The 25,775-nt window shown below is 55.5% G+C and overlaps 1 protein-coding gene across 3 annotated transcripts in view; it reads left to right on the plus strand.

Annotated features, from left to right (window-relative positions):
• The window catches only part of cntrl (centriolin), a 27,870-nt gene extending 2,304 nt beyond the window's left edge, over positions 1 to 25,566 (plus strand). For 2 of the 3 annotated variants that reach the window (XM_066712639.1, XM_066712640.1), the window contains exons 2-44: positions 1 to 51; positions 290 to 429; positions 594 to 724; positions 871 to 1,012; positions 1,479 to 1,665; positions 1,870 to 2,063; positions 4,194 to 4,313; positions 4,624 to 4,819; positions 5,215 to 5,321; positions 5,442 to 5,636; positions 9,441 to 9,594; positions 10,237 to 10,457; positions 10,550 to 10,726; positions 11,524 to 11,658; positions 11,817 to 11,962; positions 12,052 to 12,259; positions 12,364 to 12,522; positions 12,793 to 12,972; positions 13,120 to 13,236; positions 13,319 to 13,463; positions 13,597 to 13,739; positions 13,850 to 14,039; positions 14,133 to 14,431; positions 14,663 to 14,799; positions 14,917 to 15,130; positions 15,258 to 15,388; positions 15,481 to 15,621; positions 15,879 to 16,005; positions 16,105 to 16,269; positions 16,480 to 16,639; positions 16,962 to 17,077; positions 17,286 to 17,503; positions 17,613 to 17,770; positions 18,040 to 18,113; positions 18,395 to 18,583; positions 18,740 to 18,944; positions 19,506 to 19,711; positions 19,853 to 19,981; positions 22,807 to 23,001; positions 23,127 to 23,189; positions 24,060 to 24,239; positions 24,527 to 24,635; positions 24,723 to 25,566. The exon at positions 1 to 51 is cut by the window's left edge. In XM_066712639.1, the coding sequence (XP_066568736.1) occupies positions 1 to 51; positions 290 to 429; positions 594 to 724; positions 871 to 1,012; positions 1,479 to 1,665; positions 1,870 to 2,063; positions 4,194 to 4,313; positions 4,624 to 4,819; positions 5,215 to 5,321; positions 5,442 to 5,636; positions 9,441 to 9,594; positions 10,237 to 10,457; positions 10,550 to 10,726; positions 11,524 to 11,658; positions 11,817 to 11,962; positions 12,052 to 12,259; positions 12,364 to 12,522; positions 12,793 to 12,972; positions 13,120 to 13,236; positions 13,319 to 13,463; positions 13,597 to 13,739; positions 13,850 to 14,039; positions 14,133 to 14,431; positions 14,663 to 14,799; positions 14,917 to 15,130; positions 15,258 to 15,388; positions 15,481 to 15,621; positions 15,879 to 16,005; positions 16,105 to 16,269; positions 16,480 to 16,639; positions 16,962 to 17,077; positions 17,286 to 17,503; positions 17,613 to 17,770; positions 18,040 to 18,113; positions 18,395 to 18,583; positions 18,740 to 18,944; positions 19,506 to 19,711; positions 19,853 to 19,981; positions 22,807 to 23,001; positions 23,127 to 23,189; positions 24,060 to 24,239; positions 24,527 to 24,635; positions 24,723 to 24,769 (6,701 nt within the window). In that variant the 3' untranslated portion in view covers positions 24,770 to 25,566. Of the gene's footprint in view, positions 52 to 289; positions 430 to 593; positions 725 to 870; positions 1,013 to 1,478; positions 1,666 to 1,869; positions 2,064 to 4,193; positions 4,314 to 4,623; positions 4,820 to 5,214; positions 5,322 to 5,441; positions 5,637 to 9,440; positions 9,595 to 10,236; positions 10,458 to 10,549; positions 10,727 to 11,523; positions 11,659 to 11,816; positions 11,963 to 12,051; positions 12,260 to 12,363; positions 12,523 to 12,792; positions 12,973 to 13,119; positions 13,237 to 13,318; positions 13,464 to 13,596; positions 13,740 to 13,849; positions 14,040 to 14,132; positions 14,432 to 14,662; positions 14,800 to 14,916; positions 15,131 to 15,257; positions 15,389 to 15,480; positions 15,622 to 15,878; positions 16,006 to 16,104; positions 16,270 to 16,479; positions 16,640 to 16,961; positions 17,078 to 17,285; positions 17,504 to 17,612; positions 17,771 to 18,039; positions 18,114 to 18,394; positions 18,584 to 18,739; positions 18,945 to 19,505; positions 19,712 to 19,852; positions 19,982 to 22,806; positions 23,002 to 23,126; positions 23,190 to 24,059; positions 24,240 to 24,526; positions 24,636 to 24,718 lie in introns of all 3 variants that reach the window. The other variant, XM_066712641.1, reaches the window with a different exon arrangement.
• Positions 25,567 to 25,775: the final 209 nt, after the last annotated feature.

A 25,775-nucleotide genomic window follows, 5' to 3' on the forward strand; every position in this document is an offset into this window, starting at 1 on the left:
AGCTGGACGTGACGGAGGAGAGCGACGACAGGGCGCAGAAAGAGCAGATGGGTACGGCGATATTGAAGGCTTTTAATAGCATGACACGTCTACAGGGTTTTCCACACGGGGGCCTATACAGTTACAGGGAATAGTATTATTATTCACCCCCAGTCCTCCTCAGTTTAATACCTGGCAAGAGTGTTCACCCGCCTCCTCTGATCAGACACCCAGGTGGCAGGAGCTGAAGGGTGGGATCACGAATGCCCGAGATAGTTTGCCATCCTTGTCCCTGTCTGTTTCCATTCAGAAAACACTGAGGCGGGGAGAAGTCCCGGCATCCGCTACATCACCGAGGGCCTGATCAAGAAGGTGTCCAAACAGGACAACCTGGCCCTGGTGCAGACCTTGAACCTGGCTCAGGGAAAAGGCGGAGGCAAGAAGTTCAAGGTAAAACGCCCAGCTTGGGAAACGTCGCCTTCCATTTGTGCATTTCCGGTCTTTTCCACGTAAACCGCTCCTCACTAGAAACTCTTGTCTCGTCCCGTGGTTCTGTCGTTGAGTTGCTGTGTCCGTTTGTGCCGCTGCTGAACCGGGCCCTTCCCTCTCCTCAGTTCATCGAGAACCTGGAGAAGTGCGAGAGGCTGCAAGTGCTGAACCTCAGTCACAACCTGATCGAGAAGCTGGAGAAGCTGGACAGGCTGCACCGGCTGAGAGAACTGCACGCGTCTCACAACAGAATCAGGTACCAGATTATTTTATGATTAAAACATGTATTGCAAGAGGTTGTGTAGAGAGTTATATTATTTTTTGTATAAGAAATGTGAGAGGCTTGATAAGAGAGCGTAGGAGCTGCAGGCCTTTGACTCGGCCGGTCTTGTTTTTCCGCAGTAAGATCGAAGGCCTGGAGCACATGGCCGGCCTCCAGCACCTCAACCTGTCTGCCAACGCTATCGAGCACCTGCCGGCCTGGCTGGCCAAGAGGCTGCGCGGCCTACAGACGCTGCACCTCAAGCAGAACCGCCTCGCCTCGGTGCGTGAGTCACTGTACACACACAGACACACTCAGACACACAGACGCACTCAGACACACAGACGCACACACACACAATCAGTAGTCATATTAATGGACATAGTCTCCCTCTGCTGGTAATAATGTATCCGGACACTATGAGCACCAGTGCATGCTGGGATATTGTGAACTGTGTGCTGTCATATATCTCCTAATAGAGCACCTGTGGGGTGAACTGACACCGCAGTTCAGTGAGAGGGAGTCACATTTGAAGGTGGAAAGGAAATCGTGCTCAGACAAAATAGAAACTATGTGTCTTGATGTCCAGTCTTGCCTATTGACGGTCACACTCTGCCTCTCATTAATAACGCTGCGGTGATTAATAACCCCTGCCAGGCAAGAGGGTAAATGAGTTCAGCTGACACTGTCGCTTCCCGCTGACGGACCCCAACGTCACCCCCATCCTGACGCCCCTGTCCCCGTCCAGCTCCACGAGCTCGCCAAGCTGAAGCCGCTGAGGAACCTCACCACCCTGAGCGTGGCGGAGAACCCCATCGCCAACCTGCCCCACTGCCGCCTCTTCGCCATCTTCCACCTGCGGGCGCTGGAGCGGCTGGACGGGCAGATGGTCACCCAGCAGGAGCGGCTCGAGGCGCACCAGCGCTTCCACCTGGGTATGCCGCTCTGCACCTCCTCACCCTCACCTTACGTGATGAGTTAACCATTCTGGGAAGTGGGGGCTTCTGGGGGATTTGAGGGGAGGTGGAAACCAGTCCACGTCTTCCCCAGTGACCTGAAATCGCGCAGCGGTCAGGTGGTCACGTGACTCCATGTATCTTGTATAAGTCTTGAGCTCTCCTGTGACCGTGCCGTTGCAGAGGAGGTGGAGCGCCTGGAGCAGGAGCTGGAGACGCAGCGGCGCGAAATGGAGGGGCTGAGGGAGGAGCAAGCGGCCGCCAGGCAGGAGCTGAACCAGCAGGAGGCGCTCAACAGGAGCCTGCGGAAGCACAACGAGGAGCAGAGAAGCAGCCAGGTCCAGCTGGAGAGGGAGGTGGAGACCAAGAACGAGCTGGTAGGGCCGCGCCGATCCCTCGCACCGTGCTTTCTGGAGCAGTAGTCCTCAGCCCCGGGCCCTGAGGAACCCCGGGTCTGGTGGATTTCCACGCAGATGCACCTGAGCTCTTGACCCCGCTCACCGTTCTCCCAGTTCAGTCTGGTCAGTTGTCTTCAGCTGTCGAACAGGTGGAGATGGGTCAGGTCAGGTCTAGATCTAGATTACAACCCAGGGCTGGTCCACGGAAAAAGCCCAGTCTAGATCATGTGTGGGTTTGTTTGAGGCGTCCTGTTTGGTGACTGCCGAGCTGTGTGGGGGTGTAGCCTGTCAAGATCGGGATTTAAACTTTGTATTACAGAGTGGGGTCTCGGACCATCACGCAGGGCAGTACATGGGTCTGTGTAATGAAACCACGTTCTCTCCCCACGTGCCATGCAACACAGTGATGGTCAGGGGAGGAACCTTGGTTTCAGAAGTGAAGACCCCCGTTTGTGATTCTCTTTCTTTACTACAAGGGCTGTAACACAAACATGCTCTGCCATTGCTGACTGCCTCTGCCTGCTTTGTCTCTCTCTCTCTCCTCTCTCGTCTCTCGTCTCTCCTGCCCCTGTAGCTGGTCTCGTGGTTATTAGTAGCCCCCTCTCCGCCGGCTCTTTGCCCTTCCCAGGTAGTATTGGACGGACTGTGCGTGGTTTTGGCACGTCGGCACTGTGCTGCCCTTGTGACCGTGCCTGCGCTGGTGTGAAACGCCTTGCTTTGTGTCCAGTGATTGTTTGTGTTCTGTGATGTGATGCGATTAATTTCTCACCCATCCAGTGAAGATGCGTTTGTTTCATAACTCTCTCGCTTGAATTTCTATCTGTCTTTTGTTTCTTTCCTTTTTCCGCCTTCGGCCTGCCCTCTGCAGTGTAAGCTCTCACTGCGCGCTCCTGTCCTGCATGCCGTGTGCCAGGTACTCGGGAAAAGAAACACCAGCCCTGTCTGTCTACCCCACCCCCATCCCAGTGGTTGATCTCTAGCGAATGCTGTGTTTGTGCGTATGTGTCCCTTCTTACTCTGGTTGGAATTGCACATGCTGTGGTCTGGTCAGCCTGGCTCCAGCCAGAACGAGGCCTGGTGTTCATCGCTGCAAAACAAGTAACCGGCAAATAATTATATAGAACATAGGAACATAAGATAGTGTCCAATCGAGAGGAGGACATTCGCCCCATCGTGCTCGTTTGGTGTCCATTAATAACTAAGTGATCAAGGATCCTATCCAGTCTGTTTTTGAATGTTCCCAAATTGTCTCTTCAGCCACATCGCTGGGGAGTTTGTTCAGATTGTGACGCCTCTCTGTGTGAAGAAGTGTCTCCTGTTTTCTGTCTTGAATGCCTTGAAGCCCACAGATAGAGCGATCGATTTTAGTTCCTTGATTCCAGCAGTGTGTATAGCGGTCTGGGCTCTGGACATCAGTCTCACTCGCTTCTTATTGTCGCCAGTGTGGTACTGGTTTAGCAGCGACTCCCAGCAGCAGGTCAGACCCAGGCTGGCACCGGGCTGAACACAGACCTCCCAATCCCAGCCTTGTGGAAAAGCTCCTAATGTTATCTTGTCCTCTCCAAGCTTGGGACAGTTAAAGGCAGTTTGAATGGTATGAAGAACCGACGGGCCCGCTTGAGTGTGTGAGCATGGTTTGGTGGCTGTGTGACCGCAGTTGTAGGGGGTCGGGAACTGTGCGAGGAGGATTGTAAAACGGAAATTCCTCGCAGTGTGTGAAAATGCTGTGCCTTCGAGACTGCTGTGTGTGGCAGAGAGATGTCGCCAAAATCAATGGGACAAACCACCCTCCACTTTTAACAGATTGTATTAGAGATCATTGTGGCTACAGTATTTTATCTGTTGTCCCGTCCCGATACTTCTGGTGACAGAAGTAGAAACAAGAAACTGAAATCTGCTAGTTTTGGCTTTCTGTTGAAGTAAATCTGGGGCCACAGCTACCCCTGCTTGCCTGTGTGTGTGATGTGTGTGTAGCCGGTCCCTAAGTTGTAGTGTCAGCATTCGTAACTAGGCCGAGTGTCGTTGCTGTGCTTGTTGGCCATGTGGCCCACCCCTCCTCACGCGTGCTTCCTCTGACTGTCGCTCTGTGGGCTCCTTCTCCCTTGCCAGCTGAAGCAGAAGACCGTGGAGCTGACCAGGGCCTGCCACAAGCAGTACGAGCTGGAGCAGGAGCTGGCCTTCTACAAGATCGACGCCAAGTTTGAGCCCCTGGCCCACTACCCTGAGGAGGTAGGGGTGTGTGGTTACGCTGAGACCAGATTACATGTAGGGTGCTGTCACAGAAACAGAATGCGATTCAGAAGACCTAGAGTTAAAGAAACAACATGTAGAATAAGGTATAGTGAGTGCAGGACAACTACAAATGAAGTGAGGATGTGGTTTGAAAACGTGATATGGAACTTGTATTGTATTTCTAAAATGCTTTTGAGATTTTAGTTTTTGTTTTGGTTATAATTGTCGCCATCGGTCAGGGCGTCCGCTAATAAAGAATCATATTTTAAAGATAATGATTGCTAGTGTTGTGTGTGTGTGTGTGTAGGATGTGGACGTGGATGTGGAGAGCCCCCCAGGGGAGAGCCCCTACATCGGCAAGGCGCGCTACAAGAGGAACGCCCTCGCCACCCAGAGCCACCTCCCCGACGGCCGACGCCAGGCCACCGCAGGCCGGGTGGAGATGGACGCGGCTGGGGGACACAGGCCCGGAGTGCAGGACCCGCTCCAGGCACAAAGGCTAGGTATGGAGAGAGAGCCTGGCCACGGAAGTGAGATGTGTTCTGACTGCTGGTGGGAGACTCCTCCTAGATCAGGGATTCCCAAACCGGCCCTGTCCTGCTGGTTTTTGTTCCAGCTGAGATCTTAATTGCTTAATTCTTAAATGAACTAACAATGCCGGCTCAATTATATAACTGGGTTGGAACACTAAGTGGAAGGACTAATTAATTAACTCCTATTACTACTAATTAAGGGAGAGGGGATCCCACTCCAGGGTCTGGGGGCAGTTCCAGTGTTCCCAGTCCAGTTCCACCTGCAATTCCCTGTTCAGTTCAGTTCTGCTCCCAGGCCGGACTTGTGCTATGGCTTGTGTTGTTGTGTTGTTGTGTTGGGCTCACGATCTGTGTGTCGGCAGCAGAGGAGCGCCTGGCGCAGCTGCACAGGGAGATCGAGAGCACGGAGCAGCAGATCCTGAGGGCCACGGCCGAGCTGCGTGAGCTGGAGGAGGCCGTGTCCCAGAAGCGGGTGAGCTGGGCCCCGGGGCCCCATCGGGGTTTCTCCCTCCATCGAGAGTCTTTTCATCGGCACGGCGTTGGTGACAGCGGCCCTAACGGTCCCGCCCTCCTGGGCCCTGTTCCTCCGCAGATCTGTGAGGCAGAGAAGGAGCAGCTCCGGCAGCAGCTGCGCAGGAAGATCCAGCAGCTGGGCCAGCTGAAGCAGGAGGCGCAGGCGCTGGAGGGCCGGCTGCAAAGGCACCGGGGGGAGATGAGGGAGACGCAGGGGGAGCTGGACCAGCTGCAGAGCCTGCTGGACACCCTGGACCCCAGCGACCCGCGCCACGTAAATGCCTCGCCCTGTCCTCGCACCGATCACCGGATACACGCCACGTGCCTCTCTCTCTCTGGGAGGAGGGCCTTCAGTCTGTGGCCCTGTTTATAGTTTTAAATGAGGGGAACCTCAGTATCAGAGCAGCACAAATAGCAGCTGTATTGATCGAAGCAGGAGCCCTGAAGTCTAGTGGCTGTGATCAGGGCTCTGTAGCTCTCCCGGCCAGCAATAATAACGTTTCTACATGTACTGCCACGTTGTCACAATGTAAAACGTCCCAGATTTGTTGCCACAATGTTTATTTGAGTCAAGTAACATTTGACCCCGATCTGAATCAACCGTCAATCTTACTACAACATTGTGAGAACATTACCTGGGATACAAACATATACAGTGAGGGAAAAAAGTATTTGATCCCCTGCTGATTTTGTACGTTTGCCCACTGACAAAGAAATGATCAGTCTATAATTTTAATGGTAGGTGTATTTTAACAGTGAGAGACAGAATAACAACAAAAAAATCCAGAAAAACACATTTCAAAAAAGTTATAAATTGATTTGCATGTTAATGAGTGAAATAAGTATTTGACCCCTTCGATTTAGTACTTGGTGGCAAAACCCTTGTTGGAGATCACAGAGGTCAGACGTTTCTTGTAGTTGGCCACCAGGTTTGCACACATCTCAGGAGGGATTTTGTCCCACTCCTCTTTGCAGATCCTCTCCAAGTCATTAAGGTTTCGAGGCTGACGTTTGGCAACTCAAACCTTCAGCTCCCTCCACAGATTTTCCATGGGATTAAGGTCTGGAGACTGGCTAGGCCACTCCAGGACCTTAATGTGCTTCTTCTTGAGCCACTCCTTTGTTGCCTTGGCTGTGTGTCTTGGGTCATTGTCATGCTGGAATACCCATCCACGACCCATTTTCAATGCCCTGGCTGAGGGAAGGAGGTTCTCACCCAAGATTTGACGGTACATGGCCCCGTCCATCGTCCCTTTGATGCGGTGCAGTTGTCCTGTCCCCTTAGTAGAAAAACACCCCCAAAGCATAATGTTTCCACCTCCATGTTTGACGGTGGGGATGGTGTTCTTGGGGTCATTCCTCCTCCTCCAAACACGGCGAGTTGAGTTGATGCCAAAGAGCTTGATTTTGGTCTCATCGGACCACAACACTTTCACCCAGTTCTCCTCTGAATCATTCAGATGTTCAATGGCAAACTTCAGACGGGCCTGTACATGTGCTTTCTTGAGCAGGGGGACCTTGCGGGCGCTGCAGGATTTCAGTCCATCACGGCGTAGTGTGTTACCAATTGTTTTCTTGGTGACTATGGTCCCAGCTGCCTTGAGATCATTAACAAGATCCTCCCGTGTAGTTCTGGGATGATTCCTCACCGTTCTCATGATCATTGAAACTCCACGAGGTGAGATCTTGCATGTGAAGCCCCAGACCGAGGGAGACTGACAGTTATTTTGTGTTTCTTCCATTTGCGAATAATCGCACCAACTGTTGTCACCTTCTCACCCAGCTGCTTGGCGATGGTCTTGTAGCCCATTCCAGCCTTGTGTAGGTCTACAGTCTTGTCCCTGACATCCTTGGACAGCTCTTTGGTCTTGGCCATGGTGGAGCGTTTGGAATCTGATTGATTGATTGCTTCTGTGGACAGGTGTCTTTTATACAGGTAACGAGCTGAGATTAGGAGAGTCCCTTTAAGAGAGCGCTCCTAATCTCAGCTTGTTACCTGTGTAAAAGACACCTGGGAGCCAGAAATCTTGCTCATTGATGGGGGATCAAATACTTATTTCCCTCATTAACATGCAAATCAATTTATAACTTTTTTGAAATGCGTTTTTCTGGATTTTTTTGTTGTTATTCTGTCTCTCACTGTTAAAATACACCTACCATTAAAATTATAGACTGATCATTTCTTTGTCAGTGGGCAAACGCACAAAATCAGCAGGAGTATATCTATTGGTGTAAATGGCCTCGATAAGATCACACTTCTGTCCGTCACTCTTCAGAAGAGCTCTGGGGAAATCAGATTGTGTTTCGTTTGTGTTTTTCATTTCAGGTGTCACGGTTTAATGAAAAATAGTATTCAAAATATAAGTTCATGCTGACCAAAGTTAATAGAGACTAATCTTGAGTCCATACAGTGGAAATGCACCCCCACCCCTCAAAGAAAAAACTGATAAAAAACACTTAGCCTTTAAACAGCTGGGTACACAACCACTCTATATGAGAAGAAGAAAAAAACGGGGCTGATTTTAATAGTAAGTTTGTCGGTAGATGTACAAAACCTAGAGAGCTGGGATGTAGGATTAGGAGTGAAAACCACACTAAGCTCCAGGCTGGGGGTCTGTGTCTTTAAGGCAGATGGGGGGCCCAGGGGGGAGCAGATCAGAGAGGCAATCTCAAGAGGCCCAGGGTTTGGTTTCAGTTCAGAGCGGCCTCCCTGATTGGCCTCAGGGAGCGCTTCCTGTGTTGTGATTCAAAGGCAGCGGGGCTGAGACTGCAGGGAGAGGAGAGAGAGAGAGGGAAACTGCGCTGCGCTCGGCTCCTGTTGCTCTGCTTCTCCGGGGACGGCAGCAGCATGCTGGGCTCATCAGCGGCACAGTGTTTGCTCTGCGAAAGAGGAAGCGAGAGCCGGGGCGAGGAGGAAGCAGAGGAAATGATGTCGCTAGGACTGAACGGGCTCACAGCGCTGATTTTGTAAGTAGTGCAGTTTGAGGGAAAGGGAGGCGTCTCTCCACAGAAGTGCACAAGTCACTCTAGAAAGAGGATCTGAGAAGCTGCAGACAGGGAGAGGAAAACAAAGTTAGCAGAACCGCAGCTGTGTCTGCGCTCGTCTGTTTATGTGGTTTTAGATTAGAAGCAGGGGATTGGAGATGGGAGGTGGAAGGAATGCTGAAAGGAAACTCCATGGCTTGCCGAGTCAAGTTTTGCAGGCATTTGAGACCCACCCATTTCTCAGAGTTGCAAGGTTGGCATCAGTTTGACTTGAGTTCATCTGAAGAGTTTGGTTGACAGGAAAATCTTTTAAAGCTGATCTTTTGTAGCAGTAGATGAATGCTGTGTGAATTGACAGTAAGTCAACACTGAGTTCTGCATCATAAAAGCTAAACATCTCTCGAGAGCATCATGTCTGTACTTAGCTGGACTCTGATATGACTGAAAGGCATGTGGACCTTGATATTGAGATGTTTTTGTTTGATGTTTTACAATTAAATCAAAAGTGTGATCCAGGGTGTAGGCATTGTTGTCTCAGAACAGCACAACTTGTTGCTCTAAATAGATGGATGGCTTTAAGTGGCTGATAACATCCGTTAGGGTCTGGTCTGTGTCACCAGTCAAGTGGGTGCGCGATAATAATGGCACAACAATGCCTGGCATCGCTGCAGCCCCAGACTGGGAGTTTGGGACGCTTGCCACAAGCCTGGCCATCATTAGAGCTGGCGTTCCAGTGAGTGAGCATTGATTGCCACCACTCTGCGGCTCTCTGTGTGGCACACTCCAGCTCACAGAGCCACCGGCTCGGGATCAGTACATGAACCGAGCAGCCAATCGGCCAGAGATTCAGCGAATTAATGGCGCCCCCGACGCCCCTGCCTGGAGATGCCTCGGCTCACACGGCCTTGCCTGAGGAGTTATGTCAGGGTCTTAGCCTGGGCAGATAGAGATTGTCGGCTCCGCTGCACATTCTTATGTGTAAGGAATGTGTTAATTAGTGCCGTCGGGGTACACCGTGCCCAGTGTCCGTACTGGGTCCACAAGGGCTCCACACTGAACAATACTGACATATGATACGTCGCCTCTCTCCCAGGCTCATGTGAAGGCTCAGATGGTCAGTAAGAGCCAGCAGTTGGACATGATGAGCAAGCAGTACCGGGAGCTGGAGAACAGGCTGGACGAGATGCTGTCCAGGATAGCCAAGGAGACGGAGGAGATCAAAGACCTGGAGCAGCAGCTGACCGAGGGTAAGCAGGAGGGCCGCTCAGCAGGGTCCCAAGCTTCCGTTTTGACTAGAGAGTCATACCTGATTGGAAAGATGTTTACAGCTGATCTAGCATCTGAATCTTAAACCAGACAGACTGGAGACCCATTTAGCTCTATTGGGTCACATGTCATGATGAGGCCCAGCAAGAAATTGCCTGCTTAGTATAGTTAACTCTCTAAAGTATGCTTTTAATTGATTTGCCTGCCCCAGTGTTAGTGCCTGGCCTTGTAGGGAACACAGAAGTGTAGCACTGTAGGCTTGGATGGTGGATTAAACCTGCCATTAAATCTCCTCATATAGTCTATTGAGAGTCCCGTCTGGGATACAGTGTAACCCAACTGTGCAGAAACACACCGGGCCTGTCTGTGACTGTCCCTCCAGAGGCCAATATTTAAACCACAAATAACAGCACTGTTGTGGTGCAGTGTCCTTTGGCTCTGATTAGAAATGTCTTTATTTATTCGTTTATGTAAATTAACGGCTCGTCACGTATGTTGTCAGTGTTGTAAGTACACGCCTGCTGTAAATTAGTGCTGCCACCACGAGTGTCAGAGCGCAGGGCTGGCTGAGACCGGGGATCGGGGCGCCTGTCTCAGCGCTGGGTTGTTGTTGTGGCTCTCAGGGCAGATTGCGGCCAACGAGGCGCTGAAGCGCGACCTGGAGGGCATAATCGCGGGGCTGCAGGAGTACCTAGACGGGGTGAAGGGCCAGGCCCGGCGTGCGCAGGAGGAGTGCCGCGAGCTGCACCGTGAGAGGGAGGCCCTGCAGCGCCGCCTACACGATGCGGAGGAGCAGCGCCAGCAGCTGGAGACCGTGGCCACTGATGCAGAGAGCGCCCACCAGGTGAGGGGGCTGGGGCGTCACTGTGATGGCACCGTAGACTGACCCTGCGGAGTGTGTGTCCGCTGACCGGCACCTGTCTGTCACTGGTGCAGGAGCTGGCGGAGCTGCGGCGAGTCATGGAGGAGCTGCAGGGGGAGAACGCCGGGCTGCGCCAGGCCCAGGGCCGGCTGAGTGCCTACGAGGCTGAGCTGGAGGCCCAGCTGCAGGACCGAGACACCGAGGCCGGCCAGCTGAAGGAGGAGCTGGGCCGGCTGCGGCGCCTCAGTCTGGTGAGGAGGATTATGGGGGATTGGTCACGCTTTTTAAAATTATAATTATTTAAGGGGGACAATATTGAAACTGACACACTTTTAGAAACATGAGTTTGCATCGCTCTCTTTATGTAACTCTAATGACATAACGTAAGGGATGTTTTTCCTTGCAGTATAAAACTGAGCTGCCAGCCCTTCTCCTTGTCATCAAACCCCTTTGCCCATTCAGAATCAGCCCAATTTCCTCTTTGTAGAGGGGATATAATGAGGCTCAGATGGGGTGTTCAGACAGACAGCCCTGTGTGTGACAGAGAGCGCAGTGTCTTGTCTCAGGTTAGGCTCGTGTTGTAGGTTTGCGCACGGCCTGCAGGGCTCTGGGGAGGGAGCTCGGGGGCTCTGAGGCCAGGAACTGCACTGAGGACAAACAAACAGCAGCGTCTCTGTGGGCCGGGGACGAGGCGGCCATTGTGACGCTCCATAAAGCAGCTTCTGTCTGATTAGCCAGCTGGTGAAAGAAATAGGGCTGCAGTCTTCGTGAGTCTGAATCACAATCACAGTGATCTTTTGTCAGTTACAAATAAACTGCAGAATTACAGTGGCATTAAAGGTAATACAGAAAGCAGTATAAACCATTATATTATAATTGACAGTGTGCAAAACTTAATATTTCATATTTTAATTAAGGTAAAGTAACGCTACGGAACAGACTGGGTTTAATCTTGAGGGTAAAACCTGGGCAACTAAAAGATGAATCTCAGAAAAGGAGCAGGGCTGCCTGTCAAGATGTGGCCCCTAATGACCACGTTCCGTTTCAGATGGAGCAGTCGGCGCTGCAAGCGGAGCTGGCGAAGGAGCGGCAGGCCCGGGAGATCGCTCTGGCCCAAGCCCAGCAGGCCGCCGACCGGGAGCAGGAGAACGCCGAGCTGCAGGACCAGCTGAACACCATGCAGGTCCGTACAGCACCGGGGACAGGGCCGGGGTGGGGCGGGGTTCCTCCTGGTTCTGCCACATCCATACCCCGAGGGCTGGGAACATGGGAGCCCACAGGCCCGGGCACAGAGCCCACAGAGAGGACCTGTTCTGCAAGGTGCACGTCTGTGTCTTCTAGGAGGAGAAGACCACTATGCAGGAGAAGCTGCAGACGCTGCGGGGCGAGCTGGACCGGGCCAGAGATACGCTGCTCCGACCCAATGAGGTGGTGCGCCGAGTGGGAGAGCTGCAGAGGAAGATCGCCAGCGGGGTGGGAGAGATCAGGTGAGTGGCAGTATGGCACAGCTGCAGGACTGCGTTCCGCCCGGCACCGTGGCTGCCCTGCTGCTGACGCTCGGTGTCGTTGCTCACAGGCCCTACGGCGAGGATGACAGCGTGGGCAGGAGCCTGGCGCAGCTGCAGCAGGAGCTGGCGCGCGTGCTGGGCCGGGCACAGGCCGAGAAGGAGGAGGCGGGCCGGCGGCAGGACCGGCTGACCCAGGAGATGGCGGCGCTGAGGGAGAAGCTGCGCCGGGCCCAGGAGGAGTACAGGGAGGCCTGCGACACGGCCGCACAGGCTAGGGTGAGTCCCGTTCCTGTGGTGTTGCACTGAGACAGTGCGCTCCAGCCCAGAGAGTGTGCCCTGTTGTGTTGAGTGCCCTGTGTTGAGCGCTCTGTCTGTTGCAGGTGGAGGCGCAGCGACGCGAGGGTGAGGCACAGGCGCAGCGGCTGCAGGAGGAGCTGCAGGGGGCGCAGGAGCAGCAGGCCCTGACCGAGCAGCAGCTGCAGGAGGCCGAGGACGAGCGCGAGAGACTGCTGGCCGAGCTGGAGCAGAGAGACGACCAGGTCTGAACACACGGGGTTCCTCCGTCGACATGCCGTGGCCGGCCAAGGGCCCCTCTCACACTGGCACAGCAGCCCGGTCTCGTGAGAGCCCGTACCGGACCCGCCTGACACTGGACCGCACCCTGGTCTGGGGGTGCTAGTGTGAAAGGGGCTTGAGACAGCTGGTACACACATGCTTCCTGTATGAACAGCGATTGGGAACGCATGCCTCCGAAAGCCTGCGTGTGCAGCTGTGCGATCGGGGTTAATGCTGGTGGTTCTGTGCCGCAGATGAAGGCCGAGGGCTCGCAGACCCAAAGTCAGCTGCGCCGGCTGGACCGGGAGCTGAGGGAGCTGAAGAGGTCCATGGCGGCCGCTGACCACACGGCCGCCCAGCAGCTGAGCCAGGCCCGGGAGCAGCTGCGCTCGCTGCACGGCACCGTCCGCAAGATCAGCCAGGAGAGGGCCGAGGTGAGACCGACACGCCATGTTGTTTGACATTAAAGCAGACTTTCTAACCCTCTGTGTTTTGTTGCAGTGTGCCAGCCCGGTGCGTCACCGCGCTCGCTGTCTGTGTGCCGAGTGCAGGCCGTGCTCTGACTGTGCTCTGCTCACCAGGATGAGGAGGAGCTGCAGGGGTCCAGGGCGCAGGCGGTACGGGCAGCAAGGGACCTGGCCCGGGCGGAAGCGGAGATCGAGCTGCTGCAGAAGCTGCTGGACGAGAGAGAGCGCCAGGCAAGGCATCTGCGCAGTACCGGTTCGGTCAGATAGGCCCGCGGTCCTCCATGGCCAGCTCTGACCCATATGCTTGTCGCAGGTGCAGCATGGGGCGGATCAGACGGACGCAGGGGGCCAGGCTTCCACAGCCCAGCGGCTGGAGCTGGACAGACTGGGCCGGGCGCTGGAAAGACAGCGGGCTCAGACCCGGCGGCTCCGGGAGCAGCTCAGCCGGGCCAGGCAGGGTGAGCACTCACTCCTCTCTCCACAGACAGAGCCCAGCGGCCGGGGGTGCCGACAGCGCTGGGGGGTCGGGGCCCGAGGCTGGCTGTGATGTGTGCCGGCCCGGCACCTCTCTCACTGTTGCTCTGTTTGTAGAGACCGGCAGCGGTGTGGAGGAGCTGGTGGGGGAGATTGCGGCGCTGAGGGACACACTGGCCCAGCAGAGTGACTTCCTGTCTGGGGTGGCCGACTCTTCCGGGAGGAAGGGCCACTGGTGCTACGTTCCGTTCCCCCCCGACGTGAGTCTCTATATTTTAAACACGGCCGGCACAAGAGTACAGCCTCCTCAGGCATCCAGCCGGGCCCCTGCTCTGTCTGTCTGTCAGTGATGCCGTCTCTTCCGATCCAGGCTCCCAGCGTGGGTTCCCAGAGCCGAGACTCGGGCCTGGGCTGGCACAACCCCGGCGAGCCTGATGGGGGGCCCCGGCGCGCCCGGCGCAGCAGGAGAGATCGAGTGGAGCCTGGAGCGCCCCCTGCAGGAGGGTACTGGATCTACTCCCCCACCGTGAACGGGCCCTGGCAGACCCCGAGGGGCCGAGGTAACGCGGCTCTCGTCAGTGTGAAGTGATGGGGTTTGTGGTTCCGCCCCTCCTGGCCTGGCATGACCAGTGTATACATGTGTTTGACTACAGGTGACACACCGGACAGCGGGGGGGACAGCGAAGGCGGCAGCAGTGTGTCGGGGAGCCACTTCGTTCCCCCCCCCGGCTCTGCCATCTACACCGTCCTGCCTGATGGCTCCCCCCTCCCGCAGGGCACCGTCATCTACGCCCCCCCTGCCCCAGGCACCTCCTTCGGCCCCGGGATGGTGGTCTACGGTCCCCCCCCTGCAGGCGTGCAGCTGGTGTACGGACCCACCCCTGCCAACTTCGCCGTGCCCCTCCTCCCCACCGCGGTGCTGCACTGCAACGTGCCGGAGCACCGGCAGCTGGTGAGACACCGGGACAGCGGCACCTTAGACACAGTAGCCATTTAGAAACACAAATAAGATGTTTTTTTGGCAGAACTGACTGTTTGGTGTTAAAGCTTGACCGTGGTGCGATCCCCTCGGCCAATTGACAGACCGGCGGGGTTCTGAAGTTACCCCAGGAGCCCGGGGAGACCGCAGGATGCAGGACTTGCCTGTTGACTTCCCAGTTGAGTGTCCCTTGTGTCCCCACAGGAGCAGGACGTGTGCCAGCTGGAGGAGCGGCTGTCCGAGGCGCGGGTGGAGCTGCGCGGGCTGCAGACCCAGCACCGCGACCTGGAGCTGGAGCTGGAGGAGCTGCGGGGGGCCACGGCACGACCCCACCGGCGCAGGTACAAGGCTGGGAGGTCAAGAATAAATGAAGCCATTCCTGAGTTCTGTGGCCAGAGCCTAGTGTTCAGTGCTGTGTCTGCGTCTGTTAACCTGTTCCGTGATGTGACCGGGAACAGGGACTTGGCGGCAGCGGGCGCTGAGGGGGCTCTGGTGGCGGAGCTGGCGGCCGAGCTGGAGATGGAGCTGGCGCAGTCACGACGGCAGCAGGGCACAGCGCTGGAGGAGACGCAGTGTGTGGAGCGGACCCTGCTGCGGCGCCAGGCCCAGCTCCGAGAGGCCGACCGGCTGCTCATGGAGGCCGAGAGCGAGCTGAAGGACACGCGCAACAAGGTACAGCCACGCACACACACACATGCACACACACACACACGCACACACACACACATGCACACACACACACACACGCACACACCATATCTTCTACAGTCTGACCGCGTGTCTGTCCCCTGCCCCTCAGGCCCGGGACACGGCGCAGCGCTGCGGTGAGGCGGCACGGCGGCTGGCCGACACGGAGCGCGACGCAGAGGAACTGGAGCGCCGAGCGCGGGACACGGCCACCCAGCTGGTGCAGGCCAACCAGCAGCTCCGGTACGGGACACGGGGTGGGGGTCTGGGGAGAAGGGGTGGACGGAGGGAACCCGAGGGGCCGAGGGTGATGAGACCCACTCTCCTCCCCTCAGGACCCTGCAGGACGAGGTGAAGGAGCTGGGGGAGCACAAGGCCGAGAAGGAGGCCGTCCTGAGGGAGATCGAGACGGTGGTGTCCGGCAGAGACGCCGAGTTCCAGGCGCTGAGCGAGGAGACGGGCAGAGCGACCGAGAGGTGGGAGAGGGACGGAATGGTTACGGTGCATTGCTGGGGTGGAGGGACAGGACTGCAGGGGACAGCACCGGGCTCGGGCCGCCTCACAGTGCGGCAATAGTACCGTGCGGAAGGGAGATACGGTCCTTCCACACGGTTCTATCGCCGCACTGTGAAATGGTATGAGCCCGACGCTTATCCACACCCTGACAAGTGGGGACTTCTTGGGTTTGCTGTGGTTCGTCAGTGAGGAGAGCGTGTTGTCGTTGTGTGGGCAGCCTGGACAGCCTGCGGGCCGAGCTGCAGCTGGCAGAGAGCCGGGAAGCCCGGCACCTGGAGACCCTGAGAGAGGCGGAGAGCCTGCTGGCCCAGCGCAGGGCGGAGCTGGACACACTGGACCACCAGGTGAGACGGCGCACTGTCCGCCGAGCCCCACTGACCCGGTCGTACCGGCGGTCGGGCTGTGAGCCGTGAACCGTGACCATGATCCTGGCTGTCGTGCAGGTGGCCCTGCAGCAGGAGGAAGTGGCCCTGCTGGACAGGAAGCTGGCGCAGCGCCGGGAGGACGAGCGTCTCCTGGAGGACAGGGTGGACCGGCGGACGCAGGAGCTGGCCGAAATGCTGCGGGGGGGCGAGGCGGATGCCCAGGACCTGCAGAGACAGATCAAGGTCTCCTCCACTTCCTAATTCCTCAAGTGTTTCCTGTTTATATACAGAGAAAATAAAATAAATAGTCCCCATTGGCCAAGAATAACTGTCCAGATATTGAGCCGGAGAGATGGTGGGCCGTCGGTCGCACACTTCCTGTCTCTCACCCGGAGGAAGCTGGTGCTGATGGGTATTTATCAGCCACTGATCTGTCCCCTCTCCGCTCCCCAGGACCTCCGCACCGAGCTGGAGGCTCTGAGCGCCCATAAAGGGGAGCTGGGGGCCCAGGTGAGCGAGAGGAGGGCCCAGGTCTCGCTGCTCAAGCAGGAGGGCCAGAGGGAGGAGGAGGCCCTGCAGAGCACACAGGCCCAGGTCCACAAGACCAGAGCAGGTGAGGAGCCATGCCCCGCGCCCAGGCTGAGGAGCTGCAGGACCGGACTGTTTTCTACAGCGGCCCTGAAGTGCAAAACACAAATGCAACAAGAGAAACACAGACGGAAAAAGAAAAGCCAAAATAACACAAACGCAGAAAGTGTTTTGTTTTTGTTTTCGTCTGCAGAAGGAAGTTACTGACATACTCAGTCAGTGCAGTAGGGAAGGAGGAGAATCTTCTCTTAGTGGAGGTGAAATGTTGGCGTGACGGCTGACGGAAGTGGGCCGAGATGCTGCTTGACGGTCTTGTTCTTCCCTCCCTCTCTCTCTCTTTCTCTCAGAGCTGAAGCACGTCCTGGAGATGATCCAGCTGGAGAGCAGCGAGCTGCAGGGGCTCAAAGCACAGCACGACCAGAGAGTGGACGAGCTGGAGGCGGCCCAGAACGCCCTGCTGCAGGTCAGCACCCAATCAAAGCCTCACTTACCCGGAAGAGCCCATATTGATGAATGTGATGTTCAGGTTGGGTTTGGAAACGGTTCTGTTGGATACCGGACTCTCGATACAGGATACAGTCGTCCGCTGATCTAAAGTGAATCCCCAAATGTCAGGACTGCCCAGGCCCGTCCCCATGTTGGCCCCGTGTGACTGTGGCCCTCCTGTGCAGGTGCGGGGGGAGTTGCAGGCCCTGCAGCGGGCAGCCCAGAGGCAGGCGGCGGAGAGCGGGCGGCAGAGGCAGCTGCAGGAGCGCGAGAGACGGGAGCTGGAGGCCCTGAGGCAGGAAGCCCACGCCCTGCAGGACAGCGTGGACACCCTGGCCAAGGAGAAGGGCCTGCTGGAGGAGCAGAGCCACGGCCTGGAGGGGAAGCTTGTGCAGGCCGAACGGTAGGGGGACGCTGAGCGCTGGCTCTGAGTGGCGTCGCCAACCCTCGGGCAGTCCGTGGGCCTCACATTCGAAACGACGCATCACCGTGACCCCCATCTCCCGTTTCAGATCTCTGACGGCCGCCGAGGAGAGCATCAGGCTGTTGGAGGCTGAGAGCAGGAGGCTGGAGGCCGAGCTGTCCCAGGCGAGGCAGGAGCTCAGCCAGGCCAGGAGCCTCCAGCAGGAGACGAGCCGAGACACCGCGGCCGCCCGGCAGCGTCTGGAAGGTACGGCCCCCCGCTGACCCCGAGCGCCAGCTCCTTCTGGTCCCTGCAGACGCCGCCCGGTCTTGCTCCTTTTCCAAAAGCTGCTTTGCATGATCCGTGTCCAAAACCCTTGTCTCCAGCTGTTGAACGAGAGGACTGTGCTAGAAGAACTTTACACCACAGTGCCTGGTGGGACCCTGTCTGTGTGTTCCTAGTAGTTCGTGTTGTGTGGAGACTGCGTGTTGTATTGTGACTCTGCATCTCTCTCGGGTCTCTCTGTCTGCTCACAGAGAAGGCAGAGGAGCTGGTGGCGCTGCAGCGAGACCTCGGAGACGCCAGACAGCAGCTGCAGACCCTGGAGGAGGTAAGTACAGCCGTCAGACCCCGGAGACTCGCTGAAGGTCCTGCGGACTCCGTTCCAGTAAATGTGATCGCTGAGGCACCGGCCATTCGAGATGATTTCAGATGATTTCTGGTTGAAGATTAATTGTGGTTGACGCTTCAAAGGACAAATGCCAAAAACCAAAGACATGAGCTACTGCTAATTCCAATCAGCCGTTCCTTATTTTGGGCTTGTACCCCTGTACGTATGGACTGTTCCTCATTAAGTGTGTTGTCTGTGTGTGTCTGCGTCTGTATGTGCAGGATGTCCGTGTGGCCTCGCGCCGGCGTGACGAGCTGCTGGAGGAACAGTCCGCGCTGAGGGAGGCTCTGGACCACGGGACCCGCAGGGCCCAGGAGAGCCAGCGCCGAGAGGAGAGACAGAGCCAGGAGCTGCAGGAGCTCGGAGCCCAGATCGACAAGAGCAGAGCCCATCTGGAGCAGCAGGACCGGGTGAGCAGGACGCGGCCAGGGCCAGAGACACTCACTCCCTCTGGAGATCTGTCGACGCCCAACTTGGCACATTTTTGGCAAATCCGAACAATTTGTCTACCTATTGCAATGTGAAGCCGGTCAGGATGGTCCAGATTTTATCCTCTCTCTCCTCAGTCTCTCAAGGCACTGCAGAGGGAGGCGGTGGAGGCACAGGAGGGCCACAGGCACCGGCTGGAGGCCCTGCAGGCGCAGCTGGGGGCGGTGGAGGGGGCGCTGGCAGAGCGGGGCGGCCAACTGGAGCGGGCAGAGGAGCAGGACCAGCGCCTGCAGAGAGAGCAGGAGCAGAGCGCCGCCCTGCAGGACAGGGTTGCCCTCCTCGGTGAGCACCGCCGGCGTCCCGGCATCACCACACCGAACTGATCCATACAGGGACAGTACTCTTACTCTACTACTCAGTGCAAGTACTCTGCTCTGGCTGTGCTGGCAACACTTCCTGCGTATTGACAAACGTAGCTGCTTTTAAATGTTGATTAGACAGCAGTCTGACCGTATCGTTTATTGTGTGTTAAATTAGTCAGCTGCTTTGTTTGGTTTTCTATAAGTGCAGCAGGGACACAAACAATGGCTGCCCAAAGTATCATTAGATACTGTAAATGCTGTTCTGGACTTGGGATACCAAAATGGACTAAGTTGTCTGTGTGTAACTCTGTGTAACTGTAACTCTAAGTCAGTGTGTCTGTGTGTAACTGTAACTGTCCGTCTGTGTGGAACTCTGTGCATCTGTGTGTAACTCTGTCTGTGTAACTGTAACTCTCGTGCGTCTGTTTGTAACTCTGTAACTCTGCGTCTGTGCATAACTCTGTGCGTCTGTGTGTAACTGTAACTGTGCGTCTGTGCGTAACTTTGTGCGTCTGTGTGTAACTCTGTGTGTGGTTCCCAGGCCTGCAGCTGGCCGAGAGGGAGGCAGAGCTCCAGGCCGGGGCGGCGGAGTCTGACGCACTGCGGGTGGAGGTGCAGGAGCGCGGGGGCGAGTTGGAGCGCCTGCAGGAGACGCTGAGCGCTGAGCGGAGGAGGGCGGAGAGGAAGCTGGCGGCCCTGAGGACGCAGAGCCGGGCCGAGCGGGAGCGGGTGGAGGACGCCCTGCGGGTGAGGCAGCGCACGGGTTTTGTTTCTCCAGCTTGTGTCTCAAACGGGCTCCGATTGGCCCAGGGTTGCTCTCATTCGGGGGCGCTGTCATAGAGATGCCCAGTGTGCCGGCGCTCATTCTGTGTGTGTTGTGTGTGGCAGGACCGGGCCCGGCTGCAAGCGGATCTGGCCATGGCGGAGCGGGCCGCCCAGGAGCAGCACCAGCGAGCGCGCAGCCTGCAGGGGCAGCTCAACGCCGTGTCGCAGGAGCTGCTGCAGCTCAGAGATAAGGTACCGGCCGGGTCTTGTATTTCTGACCGTCATGTCCTGTTCCGCTGAAGCCAGGCGTGTGCGTGAGTGGCGTTGGAGCGCAGGGCTGCTGGGCACGCAGACAGCACTGTGCAAACCCTCAGCAGTGTTACCTGCCCTGAGGGAGGTTCTGTGTTTTCTGTGTTGTGACGGGAGCTCAGTGCTTTCTGTGTCCTGTCCTGATGGGAGCTCTGTGCTTTCTGTGCTTTCTGTGCTCTATGTTCAGGGTTCTCACGGTCATGGAAAATCCTGGAAAAGTCATGGAAAATGACCAAAACATTTGAAGTCATGGGAAATAGCTACACATACACAGTCAACCCATTTACAACATACATTGATATAATGTTCACTCTGATACAAAGTAACAGTTTCATGGTGCAGAATACAATTGTATTAAATCCTGTTTAAATGTTCCTTTTAGTATGTACTCTGTAATACATGTGGTTATTATGAACGCACGGCACACAGTGCTCTGTGCTGATATTATGTACACAGGGATTTCCAGGGGAGAGTCCATGTGAAGCGCATATACGCTCCTATAACCACACAGCAACACACAGCAGCTCGGTGCGTTCACGACACACAGACTTTCCTCATTCTGCGCAGATTCTCAAGATCATTGGTTGCGTTCTTGTACTACACATTTACGTCATTCTGGACATAATTGACCATTCAGCCAGTAAATCCACAGTATTTGTGTAGATTCGGAGCAGAATGACATAAATCCGTGTACGCGATCGTGACTGACTGGTCAGGATCTACCAGAATGATGATCACCCTTTTATGTGATATAAAGTTAATAGTAAAAGTTAATCACACGCACATCCAGCTTACTTAGTAGGTGCAGGGTACAAAAACATCCATATAAAAACAAAAGAAAGAAATACCTGCACACTTACCACAGCTCCAACGCACACATAAAATGTATTTATGTAACCCATGCGTCAGGTTTTTAGCAAAAACGTTTCGATCTGCACAAAATCTTCATCAGGGTATGGATTTGCATATTTATTTAAAATCAAGTAAATAATAACGATACATAGTGTTCATATTCAACAAATTACATTTTATTTCAAAACCACAAACAACTTCCACAAAAGTTACCAAGTTCTGCGGAGTTTCTTGTGCCGTTTGATTTCTACGTGCTGCTTTATTCTGTTATGCTGACCAACCTCCGCGTGAGCCGATCACAGCGCGATATTAAACACATGAGCTCCAGCAGGCGTCTGAGCCGTGCGCTGCAGAACCGCTGCGCTGTGGCGCCGACAAGATACTGTCAAACAAGCCTGTGTAGTTTCATAAAAAGAATTACCAATAAGAAACTGAATATAATTGAGTGTTTAAAATAGGTATAAATCAGTCAAATCCAAACTCCTCAAATACAAAAATCGGGTAATTTATTGGTGAAAATCATTATTTATTAATTTTGTTGATAAAATGAAAAAGAATCAAGAGATTTCAAGTTTAAAACAAAGCAGTCGTCTAAAACACTTCTTTAGCAGCGTACAGGAATGGATTACTGCAGGCCCTACTGAACTGACCTTTTGCATATTGAAATGTTTGAATGTAGGTTTTTATTAATTAAACTGATTTATACTAGTTCATATTTAAGGTAATTCAGAATTACTGCTCAAATCATTAAAATACAGATTGTTAATGTTGTTTTGTATAGTTTCCACTGTAATTAACGGGAGGAGGAGGCTGTCATGACAAAAGCTGATTACGTGGTTCTTTCCTATTGTGTTTATCAAAATCCTCATTATTTTCTGTGTGAATTTCCAACTTTCCAGCATTTGTGTTGTAAACGAAGAAATAATTTCATCATGGAAAATCAGAAAATTATCATGGAAAAGTCATGGGGGGAAAAAAACCTGATTCTCGTGGGAACCCTGTGTTCTGTGCTCTGTGCTTTCTGTGCTCTGTGTCCTGTGTCCTGTGCTTTCTGTGCTCTGTGTCCTGTGTTCTGTGCTTTCTGTGCTCTGTGTCCTGTGCTCTGTGCTTTCTGTGCTCTGTGTCCTGTGTCCTGTGCTCTGTGTCCTGTGTCCTGTGCTTTCTGTGCTCTGTGTCCTGTGCTCTGTGCTTTCTGTGCTTTCTGTGCTCTGTGTCCTGTGCTTTCTGTGCTCTGTGTCCTGTGTCCTGTGCTCTGTGTCCTGTGTCCTGTGCTTTCTGTGCTCTGTGTCCTGTGCTCTGTGCTTTCTGTGCTTTCTGTGCTCTGTGTCCTGTGTCCTGTGTCCTGTGTCCTGTGTCCCGTGTCCTGTGCTCTGTGCTTTCTGTGCTCTGTGTCCTGTGCTCTGTGTCCTGTGCTCTGTGCTTTCTGTGCTCTGTGCTCTGTGTCCTGTGTCCTGTGCTTTCTGTGCTGTGTCCTGTGCTCTGTGCTTTCTGTGTCCTGTGTCCTGTGCTCTGTGCTTTCTGTGTCCTGTGTCCTGTGCTTTCTGTGCTCTGTGTCCTGTGCTCTGTGCTTTCTGTGTCCTGTGTCCTGTGCTTTCTGTGCTCTGTCCTGTGCTCTGTGTCCTGTGTCCTTTGTCCTGTGCTTTCTGTGCTCTGTCCTGTGCTCTGTGTCCTGTGCTCTGTGTCCTGTGCTTTCTGTGCTTTCTGTGCTGTGTCCTGTGTCCTGTGTCCTGTGTCCTGTGCTCTGTGCTTTCTGTGTCCTGTGCTCTGTGTCCTGTGCTCTGTGCTTTCTGTGCTCTGTGTCCTGTGCTCTGTGCTTTATGTGCTCTGTGTCCTGTGTCCTGTGCTCTGTGCTTTCTGTGCTCTGTGTCGTGCTCTGTGCTTTCTGTGCTCTAATGGGTGCTCTGTGCCCCGTGCAGCTGCGGCGCCAGCAGGAAGTGGAGTCACGCCAGCGGGAGATCCAGGAGGCCATGCGCTCGCTGCGGTCCGAGGTGAAGGCGGAGATGAGCGGCGCGGTCGGGGAGCCGGAGACGCCGGACCCGTCGGACACGGAGAGCCTGAAGGAGAACCGGCCCCACCGCGCCGCCCCGGGCCGGCCGGCCTTCAGCACCCGGGTGAGTGGAGACCCGTGCGCCCGCCTGCGCCTCGGTGTCCTGGCCCGGGCAGGAGACGCCCCTCGCCCGTGAGCCGGCGTGTCGGTTGGCGTGAGAGTGACAGTGTTGTGATTGCGTCTGTGCAGGACGAGCAGTGGCGCGGGGAGGCCCAGCGTGAGAGACTGAGGCAGCAGGAGGACCGGCTGAAGGTCAGTGGGGCGGGGGGGGGGGGGGGGGGAGAGATCCGGCCGGACCCGGAGCACACGCGGCCGTGAAGAATCCACGGAAAATGTCTCGGAAAAAAGTCTGATGGCACTTTAACGCTGGCACCGCTCTTGCCACTCAAGCGCTAGTCCCTCTGCGTGTGAATCTCTCGTATCCGTTCTGTCCAAATATCTGAATTACATACACGTGTTGTTTGTGTGTTGTAACTGTGAGTGCATTTCGATCTCGACAGTTTAGTTTACTGTGTGCAGGCGTTTTATTAGTTTTTTCCGGCTTCTGTAACTGTGCTCAGCTGAAGAAGCTGCTACTAAAGAAGAGAGAGAGACCGCACTGTGTCAGTATCTACGAGACGGAGACGTTCCCCCGGCCACAGCGGGAGACGTTGTGTTCTTTGATTGAGAAGCAAACTGGAATGGAAGTGAATAGCTGAAGCTGGAAGGTATTTTTGCATTTGCTGGAAATTGACCGTTCACTTCTATTTGAAATGCAAAGCCATGCAGCCGTGAGCCCCGGACGTCCAGGGGGTGTCGGCCCTCGACTCCGAGTCCTGCGCTGCCGTCTGCGCCCCGGCTCGATGTTCTTCCTCGGATTCTGGCATTTTCATTTCACACCTGCACGTACTCTACGGCGGAGGAGTGTAGCTGTGTAGAGAGCCCGTCTGCAAGGCCGGCCACCATGGGGCGACACGGGGCGTTTCACCAGCACCAACCCGTCTGTGACCCCCAGTGTGACGCCCCTAGCATCGATCTCATTCACACGCACGCGCCTGCAGGGGAGGGGGGGTCCTGCTGTTCTCCTGGTCTGACCTGCTGGTGTCCGAGTCTCTCTCTCTCTCTCTCTCTCCCCCGCTGTAGGCGCAGCTGCGCAGGCGCATGTGGTCGCAGGCGGAGGCGCTGAGCCAGCGGCGGCAGCAGACGGAGGGCAGCCTGCAGGGGCTGCGCAGGCGGGTCGACGCGCTGGACGAGCTGCTCGGCAACTCCCCCGACGCCCCCCCGAGCCCCAACCACAGCGAGCCGCCGCTCAAACACGGCCGGGTGAGTGGGAGCGGAGAGCAGCGTGTGACCCCGTACGGACCCCGCTGCAGTCTGACCCCCTGAGCAAGTCGGAGGGGTGCAGTTCATGTGCGGCTGGGGTTTACGTCAGGGCGGAGGGTGAGGGTTTGAGTCTCCAGCAGCCAGTTATTACGGGGGGTTGTGTTAAGTGATTGATGAATTGATCCTCATGCCAATGGAATGAGGCCGCAGTCTGTAATTAAACCCCTCTGATCACATTGTCCCCGACCCCCCTGAGTACAGAGAGTGTCTGTGTTCGTCTCTTTCAGTCTGATCTGTCAGGGGGTCTGGGTTCCCCCCGCCCGAGAGCGCCGGACCCCACACTGCGCCCGGGCAGCCCCGTGCGCCTCGACTCCTCAGCCCCCGAGAGAGACCGAGGTACGGACGCGCACACGGCGCACAGACGCACAGACAGCACTCGCTCCCGGAAAGCTTGTTTTCATTCAGTTTTTTGTCTCTAGATAGATGGTAATCAGGCATCCCGCCCCCCCACACAAGTGACACCACCCTGAACACACGAGAACGACACGCCGGCCGTTGGGGGTCACTGGTGCCGGAGCCGGGGCGTGCGCTGCTCATGGGACGGGAACGCCTCTCCTGTCGAGAGCCTGTGGGCGTGGAGAGTAGCTGCGCTGGGAATCCTCTCTCTACGGCTGACCTTACGCAGCCGTGATCGCTCCGGACATTCAGGTCACGTCCCTCCAGGAAACGCGTTCTCTGGCTCCTGCAAGACTGCAATCGCGTGGCACTGGAGACAGCCGGCCCTGGCGTGTGGAGAACAACACCGGCTCGGGAATCGTGTGAGCAGCAGTGCCCGTGTGCCTTGAACTAACCCCCTTAATCACGAAGCACAATATTGCCCTTCGATGCCTTATATGCAGCATCTGTCATTCCTATATATATTTATATTTTAACCAGTCTGGGGCTAGATCACATGCTCATGCAGATACAGCTTCCCGTCCACTAGCGGAGCGGTCCAGCTCTGCGTGCCAGCGGCCCACACCAAGACACGCGTCCGCTGGCGGCTGTGATGCGTCTTAAATTCTCCACATCTCCACCGCACCCTCCCCAGACCCCCGTTCAGGAGCAGCGTGTTCAAGGTGGGCACCAGTGGAAACAATGCGTTTATCTGCTGCTATAATAATTCCGCAATAAGGGCTGTTCTGCGCAGCTCTAAATCGCACGAGTTGAGTTTTTGACGGGTTGTTTTGACGTGACGTGCAGTTTAAGCTTTTCCTAAATCATTGATCTAGTACTCCACATTTGTTTGACAGTGTACAAGGCAATAAAGATGTATTTTTGTATGCTACATTGCTGGAGACAATCATCCTTGAAGCATTTCATTGTTGTAGTTGATTATGCACCACAGAGGTGGGGGGGTGCAGTGGGGTCGGTTATTCCAGCGCCAGGAGGGAGGCTCCGGTGTGAATCGGTGCAGGGAGGGCTGGGAGGAATAAAGAGCAATGGGGCAGTGCAGTCCAACTGTACCCAACAAGCCACAGGATTCCCCCGACCTAC

The sequence above is a fragment of the Amia ocellicauda genome, chromosome 9 (assembly GCF_036373705.1).
Source record: "Amia ocellicauda isolate fAmiCal2 chromosome 9, fAmiCal2.hap1, whole genome shotgun sequence".
NCBI lineage: Eukaryota > Metazoa > Chordata > Actinopteri > Amiiformes > Amiidae > Amia > Amia ocellicauda.